The 15,390-nt window shown below is 48.9% G+C and overlaps 1 protein-coding gene across 4 annotated transcripts in view; it reads left to right on the top strand.

Moving 5' to 3' along the window:
• The first annotated feature begins 398 nt into the window (after nucleotides 1–398).
• The window catches only part of SCG5 (secretogranin V), a 54,293-nt gene continuing 39,301 nt past the window's right edge, over nucleotides 399–15,390 (top strand). For 2 of the 4 annotated variants that reach the window (XM_025473300.3, XM_025473299.3), the window contains exons 1-2: nucleotides 399–553; nucleotides 1,953–2,186. In XM_025473300.3, coding sequence (XP_025329085.1) covers nucleotides 1,961–2,186 — 226 coding nt within the window. In that variant the 5' untranslated portion in view covers nucleotides 399–553; nucleotides 1,953–1,960. Of the gene's footprint in view, nucleotides 554–925; nucleotides 1,055–1,952; nucleotides 2,187–15,390 lie in introns of those variants that run through there. The other 2 variants (XM_035708856.2, XM_035708855.2) reach the window with 1 other exon arrangement.

Raw genomic sequence — 15,390 nt, 5'->3', positions numbered from 1 at the left:
GAAGTTTTTGACATTTTGTGTTAAGTATTGCCATAGTTTTTTTTTTTTTTTTTCCTGCTCAGTAAAAGGGCTCCTGTGAACACCCTTATGATGCACCCTATCATGGTCGTCATGAAAAGTTCTTAGGACCTCTTCATCTTTTTTCTCTCCTACTATTGCCCCCTGCTTCAAGCCAGAAGACAAAAAAAATAAAAAATGCTAGAAGGTGGCAAAATTAAGGATGTGATACTGGGGGCGAAGGGCAGGCTAGCGACATGCACATGGTTCAGATTGCTTGAGAAAAGGCGAGTCACTTGCTCAGGGGTCGGTAGATAGAGTGTTGGGGCCGCGCGTACCTGGGTCGCGAGGGCGGAACGGCGCGCGGGGGCCGGGCGGGGGCCGGGCGGGGGCCGGGCGGGGGCTCCCGCCTCTGGGCCCGCCGGGGCTGCACCTGCCGAGGCGCGGCGGGGGCGGAGCCACGACGCGGAGGAGGCGACGCACGCGCACCGCGGCTCTCCCGGCCCGGCTCGACCCCCGCCCAGGCCCGGCCGCCGAGGAGTCCTGCGGCCGCCCGGTGAGTCCTGCGGGGATGCCTGCCCTCGCCCCGGGGCCCGCCCGGGGCCGCAGGGTGCGCCGTATGGAGATGGGGGGGCTGCTGTCGTCCTTGGCTGGAGGCTGGGGGAGGACAACGGGTGGGTGCGGGCTAGGAGGTGCGGTCATAAATAAGGGAAAGGAATGGAGGGTGGAAGTTGGGTGGCTCGGCACAGGAGAGGGGCGTGGGTGCCACAAAGCCGTCCTGCCTGCACAGCAGGAGGAGGAGAGGGCCGCACACGGTGGTTCCTGCCTCCCGCCTTCTGCGGCACCGCTGCAGGCGTTACTGTCTTAGCTCTTTGGGGGAGAAGGTTTCACGTCCAGGAATGACTTGGGAAAAGCCTTTCCTTTACAGAGAAGAAAATGGAGGTTGTGATTCCTGCAGCTGGAAGGAAGAGAATGCACCCCCAGCCCGCTCCCTGGAAGACTGGGCCAGAGGAGGGAGGGTTTGCACAGCCACCGCTGAAGCTGCGGTCTTACCCAGGTTGGGCAGCCGCACGAGTACCTGTCCCCTTGCTCTGCAGGCCCCTGACTCCATAGAAGCCAACATGTAAGACAGGGTGGGTCCCTAGGGCAGTCTTCTCCTTTTGCTCTCCTCACGGCCGCTTCTTCAAGCTCTAACGTACAGGACCGTGAGACAGTATTGCCAGCCTCATAGCAACGCTGTGGGGGCTCTGTGCCTGACGTTGTGCACACACTCACAGAACCCTCCAACATGGGTGCTTTCCTCAGGCCCATTTTGCAGACAAAGCCGGCACGTTTGCCCAGGACTGCTCAGTGGGTCCGTGGCCCAGCCAGTTGGCCTGTCCTCACTTCTCAGACCGCAGGGCAGGCCTGCGTGGCTGTACCCTCATCCCCTGCAGGATCTCAGATGTGTTGGATGTTTGCTGAGCTAAGATGTTCCCTTGCACAGCTCGTGACCTCTGTGCTTCTTGACCATTTGTGTCTTCCTGACTTCTTCCTAGGAACCTCTTTTCTCCCCGGAGACGGGGAAAACTTGAGATGTCATTCTTCCTCTCCCTCTCTCAAAACTGAAGCAAGTTCTTGTTGTTGGTTTGCTTGCTTTACTAAGAGAGCGGAGGGCAGAGGGGTTGGGGGTAATGAAGCACTTCCAGGGAGTTGCAAGGAGAGAAGAAGGTGTGAGAGGAGCCATTCCTTCTGTCTGGTGCTGTGTGCACAGGGAACTGGCTATCTTGGGTTGTTCGGTTTCTTTCCTATTATTCCAAAGCAGACGTTCTGTCTCCACTGGACACTTAGGGCAAATCCCTAAGGATTTTTCATCACAGACCCCAACAGGTGGTCCCTTCAGTGACTTACTTGCGTGGGAGCATCGCAGTTGCCAGTGGTGTCCAGTAGAAACATGTTTGGTCTTTCTTCTGCAGGTTTAAACATGGCCTCTGAGATGGTGTCTGTCGTGTTCTCTGGCCTAGTGTTTTGGCTGACGTTCGGATGGACTCCAGCATCTGCTTATAGCCCAAGGACCCCTGACCGGGTCTCAGAAACAGATATCCAGAGGCTGCTCCATGGGGTTATGGAGCAGTTGGGCATCGCCAGACCACGGGTAGAGTATCCAGCTCACCAGGCCATGAATCTTGTGGGCCCACAGAGCATCGAAGGTATTTACTATATTCCCCCTGTTTGAAGTTTCCAGTAGCACTTACAATCATTAATACATGCTAAAGAACCTTTACTTTCTCCCCCTGTTTCCCATTTCTTCTTATTCCACACGATATATAATGCATGCCTCCACCCAGGAATATAGGTATCTAGAGAATAGGGACCTTATCTGTCTAGCTCACAGCTGTAGCTCTATCACCTGGCACAAAGTCTCGTACATTAATATTTGAGTGAATAAAGGAGCACCTAGCATTATCCGTAGAGAAAGATTAGAGCCCAGAACCTGCTTTTTCTCCCATTCATCTTTAGGAAAATGTGTCCCCAGCTGGCTTCCTCTTTGAGTCATTGCCAACCAATACTTGTAAAAGATCCTTAAAATGCAGAGTCTATAGGATATGACTCGATTCTTAAGAATGATGTTGTATAAATGCAAAGGGAGCTGAAAGAGGTCATTTCACTGAGTTTATGTCAAAAAATTTTTGAGATAATTTTAATAATAGCAAATGTCAATTAAATTCTTTTAGTGTGGCAAGATGATTTCCTCCAGGATTTTTTTTTTTTTTTAAGTTTCTGGCAATGTTATTGTAATACTTTTATTAAAAAGCAGTACTTTGTTGTTCGGTGATTTCTTTTTAGAGAGAATCTGAATCTAAGGCTTAAGAGTCGGTGACAAGCTAGTGCCTTATTTCCATGCCTTGCTTTATATCCTCTCTGATTTTGAAGGATGTCTTTCTCCAGTGAGGGGGAGGCCTAAAGCAGTCGCATGGTTAGTTAACGTTAACTGCAGCAGAGCACTTCAGCTCTTTCCCCCTGTGAGTGGATCCTAAGGAAAAATGTGAATTCTTTCTGAGTTTTCTCAGAATACATAGCCAGGAAGTGGTATTCTGTATGAATCGATGACGCATAATTCTGCCTAAGTCTGGTGATTTCCTAAAAATACTGTCCTCCCCAGAGGCCTGTAAGTACCATGGATATTGTGACTATAGGATTCTCATTTCTGTCTTGTTACCCATAGTCGTAAGCCATTGAGTAAAACTAACTCTGTGGGATTATTGTGTTTAGGTTGGCATTTGATGTCTGTCAAATTAACAGATAATTTGAGTCAGCAAGCATGCAAACCTAGAAGCAGGGGTTTGAAGCAGAGCAAATCATGCCACCCCTTTAGGAAAAATTTAAATCCTTCCCAGCACCTACCACCTGTCGCTCCTAGCACACTTTTCCATTTCAGACCAGCCTTTTCAAGACAGTAAATATCTGCCCTGGCAGCGCAGTAAGTGCTTGGTTAGTCACTCAGCTGTTGTCATGGAGAAATCTCTCTGAGTTTCCATGAATACCTGAGGCCTGGTCATCTGGGTGGAAGAGAAACAGCAGCTCCCTGGGCATCCAAAGCTTATGTTTTTCCAGAGCCTCGTTTTCATTACTCAAGATCCAATTATTTAGCACTTAATCCATGCCAGCCCCTGTGCAGAGCCTGGAGCATCTATGTCCTAAAAGAATAGGCCTCTCTGTCAGAGAGAGGTTACCACAATGCACCGTGGTAAGTGTTTCGGGAGATGGACAGACAAGCTGCTGTCACGGAAGAAAAGAACAGGAGTAACTTATTCTGCTTGGGACTGGATGGGCGTAGCTATGAGGAAAGACTTCTTCAGAGAGCAACATTTGACTTGAGTCTTGAAGTCTGAATCAGAATTTTTCAGGGAATATGGAGTGAAACAGCACAGAGGTTTGAAAGAGCGGGACAGTCAGGACGATTCAGAATGAAAAATTCTGTTTCCATTATTATTCTCTAGGACTATGTGAGGTCATGGCCACATGTTCACCTCCAGAAGTGTCTGTGTCAGGGTGAAGATTGGCTTGTGTTTTAGTTTTCTATTACTCTGAGGCAAATGATGACAAATTTAGCACCTTACCGTAATGCCAGTTTATTACCCCATGGTTTCTGTTGGTCATGAGTCTGGTGTGGGTTTGCTGGGCCCTCTGCTCAGTGTCTCATCAGGCTAAAATGGAGGTATTGGCTAGAACTTGGGGTCCTCATTCAAACTCATTGAGGTTGTTGGCAACGTTTGGTTTCTTGCTGCTATAGGACTGGGGTCCTCTCTTGCTGGCTACCAGCCAGGGTCCCTCTCTGCTCTAAGAGGCTACCCCGGGTCCTAAGCCAGGTGGCCCTAGCACAGAGGGGCAGCTTGCAGTCTTCAGCACCAGAGGCGGAATATCCTGTGGTCTCCTGATTGTAATGATGGGAGTGGCCATCCCATCACATTTGTCATTTAACAAGAGAGTGATATCTCATTATACTCACAGGTCTCACCCACACTCAGAAGCAGAGGATTATGCAGGACAAGGACACCAGGGGCCTCCTGGGGGATCATTTTAGGATTCTGCCTATTACAGCTTGGATGAAAGCTAATAGAAAATAGTCCAGAGACTTTGGGGGGAGGGGGAGGATAGAAACAAAAGAAACAAAATAAGAAGCCTGGATTTTGTTTTGTTTTTACCCCCAGTTGTGGACCTTGGCCCTTAATTTGTTAGGTGATCTAGTATTTATTTAAGATAGCATTCATCCAACTCATCCATTTGTTTGCATTGTCTCTGCTCATTTACTTGTGTTAATTCCCAGGCTTCTGACAGATGTGTGGTAACTTTTGTATCCCTTCCAACATTTATTGTAGAATTTTGTTATGAAGGATCAAAATTTTTTTTGATATTTTGTTTATTCATGAGAGACACAGAGAGAGAGGCAGAGACACAAGCAGAGAGAGAAGCAGGCTCCCTGCTGGGAGCCCGATGTAGGACTCGATCCCAGGACCCCAGGGTCACAACTTAAGCCAAAGGCAGACACTCAGCCACTGAGCCACCCAGGTACCCCTAAAGGATCAAATTAGAAGGGGTTAAAAAAAAAAAAAAAAGAAGGGGTTGTTTTTTTTCCGATTTTTATAGAAAGAATAGACACAATACGTGTATTCTGGTGTGAATTTTAACACACGTTTGACATAGACTATTGGCAAAGATGCTTGAATTTCGATGCCAGCTCCATCATTTACTAGTGATGTGACGAGCGAATTACCCAACTCCTCTAAGCTTCTGTTTAGCTTGGGGATGGGATTTGAATTTACTGTCTACATTTGAATTTATTACTTGTGAGAAGGTAATATTCTCATTCAGAAGAAAAGGTGTTCACCTGTGTAATTGCAGTCCTGCGAAATCCTTTCTGAATGCATCATCACCAGACTTTAGATGACTATGACTGGACTTGCAGGAGGGGCTGATTATTGTCTAATAAATGACAAATCGGAAACAATGTTCCTGTACTTTGCCTACTCTGATTGATTAATCTTCTGGTCCTCAGATTCATCTCATTACTGAAGATACATATTAGCTCTTGAATATAGGCTTATAAACTAGCCTTTTAGTATAGAATACAGGGTCAGCATAAATTACCGTGGGGTCCCCGTGTTCATACATCCGGTTACAAAAACTCTCCCTCCTTTGACCTCATACCACTTGTAGTTACTGTACCGTTGTTTTGCTGCCTCTCCCGGCATCTGTTCACTATGTACTGGTTGTGCTTCCTCACCTTCCATTCTCCCCCAGTCCGCAGCAGTCTCCCATTCTTACCACTTACTTGTCAGGTCAACAAGTATCTCTTGGACGCCAGGCACTGTTTTAGGTACTGGGGAAAGAAGTGTGAACTTCCCAGATAGGTAGGACAGGAGAGATACAGTTCCTAAATTAACACATAAACTATATAGTAAGTCAGGTGGTTATACGTGCTATAAAGCTAGAAAGCAGAGGAGGGGGATGGTGGAAACAGCTTCAAATAGGGGTAGGAGCTCCCTCCCAGGGAGATAAGCAAAGCTTTGAGAGTTGGAGGGTGAGCTGGGTGGTGTGTAGAGGAAGACATCCAGGGAGAAAGCTGCTCATACACAAGCTGGATGGGAGCAAGGGGGCCCATGTGGCAACAGCCCAAGACTCAGGAGCATGGTAGTAGGCGTGACACTGGGAAGAAGGGGAGGCGGAGGCCAGATACATGGGGGCAGAGCTCACAGGGTTTTGGCTTGTCCTCTGAGCATGTATCCTTGGAAATGATCACTCGAGCTGCTGTACTGAAAATCCTCCCGAGGAAGGGAGGACACATCACTTAGGATGCTTCGATAATGAGCCAAGGGAGCCAGGAGAGAGACAGACGAGCATGATAGGTAGAGGGGTGGGGAGATGTAGTCGGGTCGTGGGTATGTTTTGAAATGAACAGGACTTGCTAGGGAGTTGGAGGCAGGACGTGAAAGAACGAGGAGTCGGGGGTGCCATCAGGATTTGGGCCTGAGGAACTGGAAGGGGAGCAAACTGAGCCTCTCCAGGGGGAGAGTTCAAGTTGAGCCTTCCACCGGCCAATTCTGAGATGCCTTACACAGTTCCTGTCAGGGCCAGCCACTCTTGCCAAATTCACCTACATTCTGCCCTCATCCTATTCAGCCTCGGCAGCATTCCGCACACTTGACCTTTCCGAAAACCCTTTTCTTTCTTGATTTTTATGCCAAGATGGTGCCCTGTCGGCTTTCCTCCTCTCGCTTTGCCCATGAACAGTTTTCTTCCCCAGATTCCTTGGTGATTTTCTCCTGCTGCCCTCGTGCGCCACGTTAAGTTCCCCAGAGCTCAGTGCCTGGCCCACTGCTTTTATTCTTCAGCTTGCTCGCTCAACCACTGAGCCACCTGGGCGTCCCTCATTTCTTCTCGGACTCCAAACGCTATTTCTTTGCTGATGATGCTGACATTTATATTTTCAGCCCCATCTTGTTTCTCGTACATCTAAAGGCTTCTGTGACTTGCCAAAGTACCATCTGTCAATCCTGATACCTCTACCACCCCTTCCTCAGCTTGCTTATGTCAGTCTTTCCTGTCTAAATGAATGGTGCCACCACAGAGCCATACATGTGGGTGAAAAACCTGGGATAGTCCTCACTTTTCTCCATTACATGTCAGACTCAGTTATCAGCAATTTATTTCCTTTCTGTTTCTATAATACGTCTGTCTTTGCCTGTCCTCTCTTCTCTCTGGCTTGACTCCAAAGGGCCTGGCTCAGGATTCCGTTGTGCCTGGCACAGATCTATGCAATTGTCTGTTGAGAAACCACATTGCCTCCACTTTTTGTTTCTTTCAAATTGTCCGAAAGGCAGAGTTAAACTTTGAAAGTATCGGTTTAAATCCCGTGAACATCACTCTCTATGGTGAAAATTCAATCCATCCGTGGCTTTCCACTGCACCTAGATCAAAAATAGCACCTCTAGGGGCAGACCGAGTGGCTCAGCGGTTTAGTGCAGGCATCAGCCCAGGGCCTGATCCTGGAGACCCAGGATCGAGTCCCACGTTGGGCTTCCTGCATGGAGCCTGCTTCTCCCTCTGCCTGCTTCTCCCTCTGCCTGTGTCTCTGCCTCTCTCTCTGTCTCTCTCTCTCTCTCTGCATCTCTCATGAATTAAAAAAAAAAAAAATAGCACCTCTTGCCGCAGCCTGCCAGGGCCCTGCTTGCACACTCTCCTCCTGGCCTTGCTGTCCCACCCACTCCCAGCCCGCCTCCCTTCAGTCCCCGGTCATAGCGGTGGGGCGAGGTTCACACTCCAGCTTCATACCACTGGTCCTTTCTGCTCTGCTTAGCAGACCTCCTTCTGCGGTCTCCACTCTAAGTTGCCTACTCAGGGACGGCTGCCCAGACTGCTCTGAGCAGCCCCCCTTCTCTGTCACCATGTCCTGGTGTTTTCTTAACGACCATAGCATCCTTTGTGATTTGTCATTAGGGTTTGTTTCCTTGCTCATCGTCTGTGTCCCCACCAACATGTCAGCTCCACAAGACTGTTTTATTTACCACTTCCCACCCAGACACACAGTAGGCACATGGCAAACATTTGCAGAATGAATGTACATGTATCAGGGGAAAATAGATACATCCTGTAGCAACAGGTAAGTGTTTGCCATCTGGATCTGTTGAGGCTTTTCTCCTTTCAGTTCGAGGCAGGTATTTCATTTCTATTCTGTGTTTTAAAAAAATCTGCCCAGAGCTCGGTGATTTCTGCTGAGCAAAAAGTCTGTTTACTTTGATGGTGACCGATGAACACAGCACAGGACTGGGGCCCATTCAGAAGCAGGCAGGACCTCTTGCAGGTCCCCGGCTCACCCAGCGAGATGTGCCGTGTGCTGGAGGAGTCCTAAAATTTGGTGTCCGGCCTCCTGGTTCAGTGCTGATTGTTAAGTGATCCCTGGGGAGGAAGCATTTGCCAAAAACATCCAAGGGCAGTGGCCATTATTCTTAATTTGTCCGTGGGCACCTGAGACATGGTAGGGAGCAGCTTTCAGACACATGCGTCCTCAGCCAGAGCCAGACGGACACACAAAGACAAGCAGGGGCCAACTTGTTTTTAATAGAGAAGAGAACACGGGGGCTGAGTCTCGACCACAGTGTTCACAAGCTGTGTGCCACCATGACAACTTCTTGAGCCTTTGTTTTGTCCCCAGTAGAGGGGGCCTGGAGCCCACCTGCCCAACGTAGCCCACAGCGCCATCAGGAGGCCGCCCCCATCGCGGTGGGTCACTGTGCACATTCCCAGCCTCCTATGGCCTGCCCCCATGTCACTCGGATGACTCATCAGGTGGCCACGGTGCTGCCCCCAGCCTCCCCACCCCCACCAGCCCAGAGGTGCTCGTGCTTCCTGGGCCCTCCTGGAATGGCTGCTGCTGTTCTGTGGTCCCCAGAATGCGTAATGCCAGCAGCTAGCCAAGGTGATCAGAAAGCCAGGGCCAGGGCCAGGGACTCTTGGGGGTCAGGATGGTTCTGCTGCTGACCCTTGTGCTGGCCTTGGATGAATGCAGCCCGCACATGTGCCTTAGTTTCCAGAATGCTGACCCCCTCCGGTAAGGAGATCTGAGTGCCACCTGTTTATTTTTCCCACAACTCTAGGCCACCAGATGCCGAGCTCTGTGATAATGCCAGACCACAAACCACTAGATAAAAAAATTTTTTTAAGATTTTATTTATTCATGAGAGACACACATGAGAGAGGCAGAGACATAGAGGGAAGAGAAGTAGGCCTGCTGTTTTTATTCTTAGTTTTTTCACCTCAAAATAAAGAGAACCCAGGGTGTTTTCCTACTAAGTATGTAGTGCAGACAGTCCTTTGTTAGGTACAACCTGTGTGAAGGACAGGTCCCTGAGCAGCCGTTGACAGCCCTTGGCCTCTGTCACGGGCGGCAGTGCCTCCAACTGGCCACAGCGGGGCAGCACTTGTTTCTTTTCTTTTTTTTTTTTTAATAATAAATTTATTTTTTATTGGTGTTCAATTTACCATCATACAGAATAACACCCAGTGCTCATCCTGTCAAGTGTTCCCCTCAGTGCCCGTCACCCACTCACCCCCAACCCCCGCCCTCCTCCCCTTCCACCACCCCTAGATCGTTTCCCAGAGTTAGGAGTCTTCATGTTCTGTCTCCCTTTCTGGTATTTCCCACACATTTCTTCTCCCTTCCCTTATATTCCCTTTCACTATTATTTATATTCCCCAAATGAATGAGACCATATAATGTTTGTCCTTCTCCGATTGACTTACTTCACTCAGCATAATACTCTCCAGTTCCAACCACGTTGAAGCAAATGGTGGGTATTTGTCGTTTCTAATGGCTGAGGAATATTCCATTGTATACATAAACCACATCTTCTTTATCCATTCATCTTTCGATGGACACCGAGGCTCCTTCCACAGTCTGGCTATTGTGGACATTGCTGCTATAAACATCGGGGTGCAGGTGTCCCGGCGTTTCATTGCATCTGTATCTTTGGGGTAAATCCCCAACAGTGCAATTGCTGGGTCATAGGGCAGGTCTATTTTTAACTCTTTGAGGAACCTCCAGACAGTTTTCCAGAGTGGCTGCACCAGTTCACATTCCCACCAACAGTGTAAGACGGTTCCCTTTTCTCCTCATCCTCTCCAACATTTGTGGTTTCCTGCCTTGTTAATTTTCCCCATTCTCACTGGTGTGAGGTGGGATCTCATTGTGGTTTGGATTTGTATTTCCCTGATGGCAAGTGATGCAGAGCATTTTCTCATGTGCATGTTGGCCATGTCTATGTCTTCCTCTGTGAGATTTCTCTTCATGTCTTTTGCCCATTTCATGACTGGATTGTTTGTTTCTTTGATGTTGAGTTTAATAAGTTCTTTATAGATCTTGGAAACTAGCCCTTTATCTGATACGTCATTTGCAAATATCTTCTCCCATTCTGTAGGTTGTCTTTGAGTTTTGTTGACTGTATCCTTTGCTGTGCAAAAGCTTCTTATCTTGATGAAATCCCAATAGTTCATTTTTGCTTTTGTTTCTTTTGCCTTCGTGGATGTATCTTGCAAGAAGTTACTGTGGCTGAGTTCAAGCACTTGTTTCTCATTTGAAGGTTGCAGTTGGAAGAATGGGGCCAACTCTTGACCCTGGTATCCCAAAGACAGCCCTTCTAGGATCCCCTTGTCCTGGGGGAGCCAGTGAGGACAATGGGTTGGATCTTTGAGGAGGCCCCTCATCCTTGGGAGGCTTCCAAAGCAGAGGCCCATGTCCTTTGGGGTTCCATTCAGCCCACCCTCTACTCAAATCCTTAAAAATGTCCCTGGGTGATTTCCAGTTTCCCATCTTGCTCAATTGCGCAGATAGTGATAAGAAATTCAGAAGGAGAAGGGGGGGGGCATGGAGGCAGGATAGGAAGATGAAAATAACGGGTTCTTTTTCTATTCTGTTCACATCACCCTGGGGTGTCTAGGGGCAGGTGTGCAGGAGGCACGTAGCTGAGTATGACACGGGAGAGATGCTGCGGCAAAGGGAGAGATTTCACAGTTGTCCTGGTCATGGTGGCTGATGCTGTAAGAGTGGGTGAGGTCACCCCAGGTGAGTGTCAGGGAGGAAGAGCGGAGTGGCTAAGAAGAGGCCTAGAAGACCATGCGCGGGTGCCAGGTAGTAGGACCTGGAGGGGAAACAACAATTGGCCAGAAAGCACTAGAATGATGACACGCGTAGAAAACAAGGAAAAATTGTTTCAAGAATGAGCGGTGGTCCAGGCGCCTGGGGGGCTCAGGGGTTGAGCATCTGCCTTCAGCCCAGGTCATGACCCCAGGGTCCCAGAATCGAGTCCCATGTCAGGCTCCTGCAGGGAGCCTACTTCTCCCTCTGCCTGTGTCTCTGCCTTTCTCTGTGTGTCTCTCATGAATAAATAAATAAAATCTTAAAAAAATAAAATATCAGATAACTGTAACTCTTTATAAAGTGTATTAGAAACTTTCCTACCGTGTTTCCCCTTTTTCCTACTGTGTTTCCCCTTGATTGTCACAGGACCGTCACACAACACTTCTGACCCCAAACGTGGGGGGTGTTTACTACACCAGGCAACTGTGTTGCACGGGCTGGTTAACTGGACATTCTGCAGTGTGACTCCACTCTGACACTAGTTCCCTGGATGTGGTGACACTCCCCCGGGTGAGGGCTCAGACCCACAGGACGCCCATAGGAGCCGATCTTAATCCAGCTTGTCACCTGGGCTTCTGACTGCCTGGTGATAAATCTGGCTTTCCCAGCACCCCCTTGTTGGTTGGGTTGATTTGCAGGAACCGCTCACAGAACTCAAGGGAACACTGATGGTTTCCCAGTTTGTGAAAGGATACGACAGGGAGAGAGACCCAGGGTCAGGTCTGGGTAGGTCCCCAGTGCAGGGGCTTCTGTGTCCATGGGGTTGGGGTGTATCGCCCTCCCAGAGTGGACCTCTTCAACCTGCAGGCTCCAGAACCCTGTCCTCTTGGGATTTTATGGAGGCTTCCTTACATAGGATCAGTCATTGACTCTATCTTCAGCCCTTACCCCTCTTGAGAGAATGGAGGTGGAGTTGAAAATCCCAAGCTTCTAATCAAGGCTTCGTCTTTCCGGTGTCCGGCCTTCCTCTAGGAGCCACCCAGGAACACACGCAGAGTCACTTCATTGGAACAAAATACATCCCTGTCACCCAGGAAATTACAAGGGTTTCCAGAGCCCTGGGTCAGAAACCAGAATCAAAGACCAAATACAAGAGCAAAAGGTGGTCCTCATACTCTCATCACTCAGGAAATTACAAGGTTTCTCAGGAGCTGTCTGCCAGGAACTGGGGCAAAGACATATATATTTTCTATCATAAATGTATACTCTATAGTTACTTACTAAATATATTATAGCATTTCTGCATTTACATTAGAAAATCCCTATATAACTTGCAAAATATAATTCAAGATGAAGAGTGTCATCTTTGCCTTCTGTACTCTCTTTCAAATAAATAAATTCTTAAAAAATATAGAATAAATATTGAGGTGCCTGGATGGCTCAGTCAGGCATCTGCTGTCAGCTCAGGTCGTGACCTCAGGGTCTTGGGATTGAGTCCTGCATCATGCTCCCTGCTCAGCAGGAAGCCTGCTTCTTCATCCCCTGGCCTCTCCCCTGTGCATGCTTTCTCTCTCTCTCTCCCTCTGTCTCTCTCTCTCTCTCTCTCAAATAAATAAAATCTTTAAAAACATACATCTAGATATATAAAATAAATTTTTCAGTGAGGCATTCTCCAAAAGCAAAAAGAGAAAATAATGTGCTGCTGTTGGGGAATGTTGTATGTGCATTTTAAGTTACTTTTTTTTTTAATTTTTATTTATTTATGATAGTCACAGAGAGAGAGAGAGAAAGACAGAGAGAGAGAGGCAGAGACACAGGCAGAGGGAGAAGCAGGCTCCATGCACCAGGAGCCCGACGTGGGATTCGATCCCGGGTCTCCAGGATCGCGCCCTGGGCCAAAGGCAGGCGCTAAACCGCTGCGCCACCCAGGGATCCCCCATTTTAAGTTACTTAGCAGCAGTGCAGGACAAAGCATCAGTATGCTCTCACCGCATGCACGGAGTGAGAAGGGATGTGGATCACCAGCACAGTTACAGTTTGTGGTAGGTAGGCTTAGTGATCATACACAGTGCTTACTGCGTTTTAGCTGATAGGTGGAAACAGTCATCATCCCTGGTCAGGATTGTTCTCATGTTACATGACTTGTGAGTTGCGTCAACATCTTCAGCTCATCCCTTCAGTAAAGTGTGACTGTCTTGCAATGGCAGCGTGGCACACAAGACAAGGTCAGGTTGACTGTGCGACGACTGCTGATTGCTGTGCGGGGTCCAAGTCCAGGACACAGGCTGTGAAGTGCTCACTTCCAGACAGGTTGGAACCCACTTGAATCTGAGACTCTGAGCCTCCACATGTTTTCATGGAACTCTGTGGAGTTCAGATGTGCTTATTAGTTAGGATTTTCCAGGGAATCAGAACAGATGATGTGTGTGCATGTGTGTGTAGGATTCTTTTTTTCTTTTTTTTTAATTTTATTTATTTATGATAGTCACAGAGAGAGAGAGAGAGAGAGAGAGAGAGGCAGAGACACAGGCAGAGGGAGAAGCAGGCTCCATGCACCGGGAGCCTGACGTGGGATTCGATCCTGGGTCTCCAGGATCGCGCCCTGGGCCAAAGGCAGGCGCCAAACCGCTGCGCCACCCAGGGATCCCCGTGTGTAGGATTTATAAATAAATCATCAATTATACATAGGGGTGTGTGTGTGTGTGTATAGAGAGATTGGTCTGAAGGTGTTGGCCTCTGCAGTTGGGGGTTGAAAGGTCTGAAATCTGCAGTGTAGACCTGCACCCTGGAGACCTCTCACCCAGGGAAGAGTCAGCGTTGTGACCTTGAGTCTCTCAAATAAATAAAATCTTCAGAGGCATCTGAAGGCAGAGCCCTTTCCTCTTCAGGGAACCTCGGTGTCTGAAGGCCTCCGACTGTGACATTCTAAGACTACTATGTAACTTGCAAAAATATGATTCCACATTATGGAAGACGGTCTGCTCTACTCAGCCTAATGACTTTGTTGTCAACTGCATCCAAAAAAGGCCTTCCACACAACCTCCATCTCGCATCCATCCTGGCGTTTGACCACACAGCTGGGCACAATAGTCCAGCCAAGCTGACGCACTAAGTGAACGTCTCTCCAGTGCAGCAGGTGACACAGTAATGCGGTCGCATCAACACAATTGCATCAATCTGCTATTTCCTGAAGAAGATGGTTGTTACCCACATAAAATCAGTACTGTGCTTTAGGGTCCCCCTGTCAGATCCTGGATCTCGGGTTACTTGCTTGTACAGTCTTGTGCTTACTTACGCCTCACAGCCACTTGCTTGAGACGGGCAAGGAGGACACATATTCCTGCTATACGCTAGAGACATAGAGAATCTGTGAGAAGTGTCTTAACTAGGGATGCAGTTATTATTTGCATGTGGATTTACAGCCTGAGTGTGACCCTGCTGTTCCGTTGTGTCCCGCACAGCGTGCAGCTTCCCAGGCTGCTTGATTAAGGCTATAGATGGGGGCGCCTGGGTGGCTCAGGGAGTGAAGCATCTGCCTTTGGTTCAGGCCATGATCCCAGGGTCCTAGGACTGAGCCCTGCCCAGGAGAGACTCTGCTTCCCCACCCTAGCCCATACTCTCTCTTGTTCTTGCTCTCAAATAAATAAATAAAATCTTCAAACAAACAAAAAATAAAGGTATAGATGTGGACAGCGTTAATGTTAGAGCAGATGGTGAAAGAAGTTCATCTTTAAGGATGATTCTTTCTTGTCCCTGGGCTCATTGTTGATCTTGGGCTGCTTATTGGCTCACCACGAATCGGCATTTCCGAGGAGGTACTGCTTGCCCTCCTCTGTGGACCGTAGGCCCTGCCAGAGCAGACACGACCTGGGCCTGCATCATGTATGTGCGGGGCCTGGACAGTGCTGGCACGAGCCGGGGCCCCGCTGGGCGTTTGTTAAAATCACGTTGCTCTAGTTGCTGCCTTGAGACAGCGTTAACTCGTAGACTCCAGCACTTGAAACTCCTGTCATTTCGGCAGGGAGCTTCCTGTAATACAGCTGCCAGCGCATTGGAGCCACCCTGGTGGTCCTGAGTCCCCTGGCTTTCTGCGCACCTGCTCCCGCGGGACCCCAGCGCCTGGCAGAACGCCTTCGGTGTTTCTCACCGTCCCCCAGCCTGCGGCACATAGGATTCGGGGCACAATGGGACGACAGACTGGGGAGCCGCTGGGGGCCGGTGCCCATGTGCCCTCGTCCTTGTCCCCTTGGGCCGGCACCACCCGCCGGTCAGCCTCGGCC

This window comes from Canis lupus, chromosome 30 (assembly GCF_003254725.2).
Source record: "Canis lupus dingo isolate Sandy chromosome 30, ASM325472v2, whole genome shotgun sequence".
Classification (NCBI taxonomy): Eukaryota; Metazoa; Chordata; class Mammalia; order Carnivora; family Canidae; genus Canis; species Canis lupus.
The sequence above is the reverse complement of the archived record's forward strand: the minus strand, read 5'-3'. Positions and strand labels throughout refer to the sequence as shown.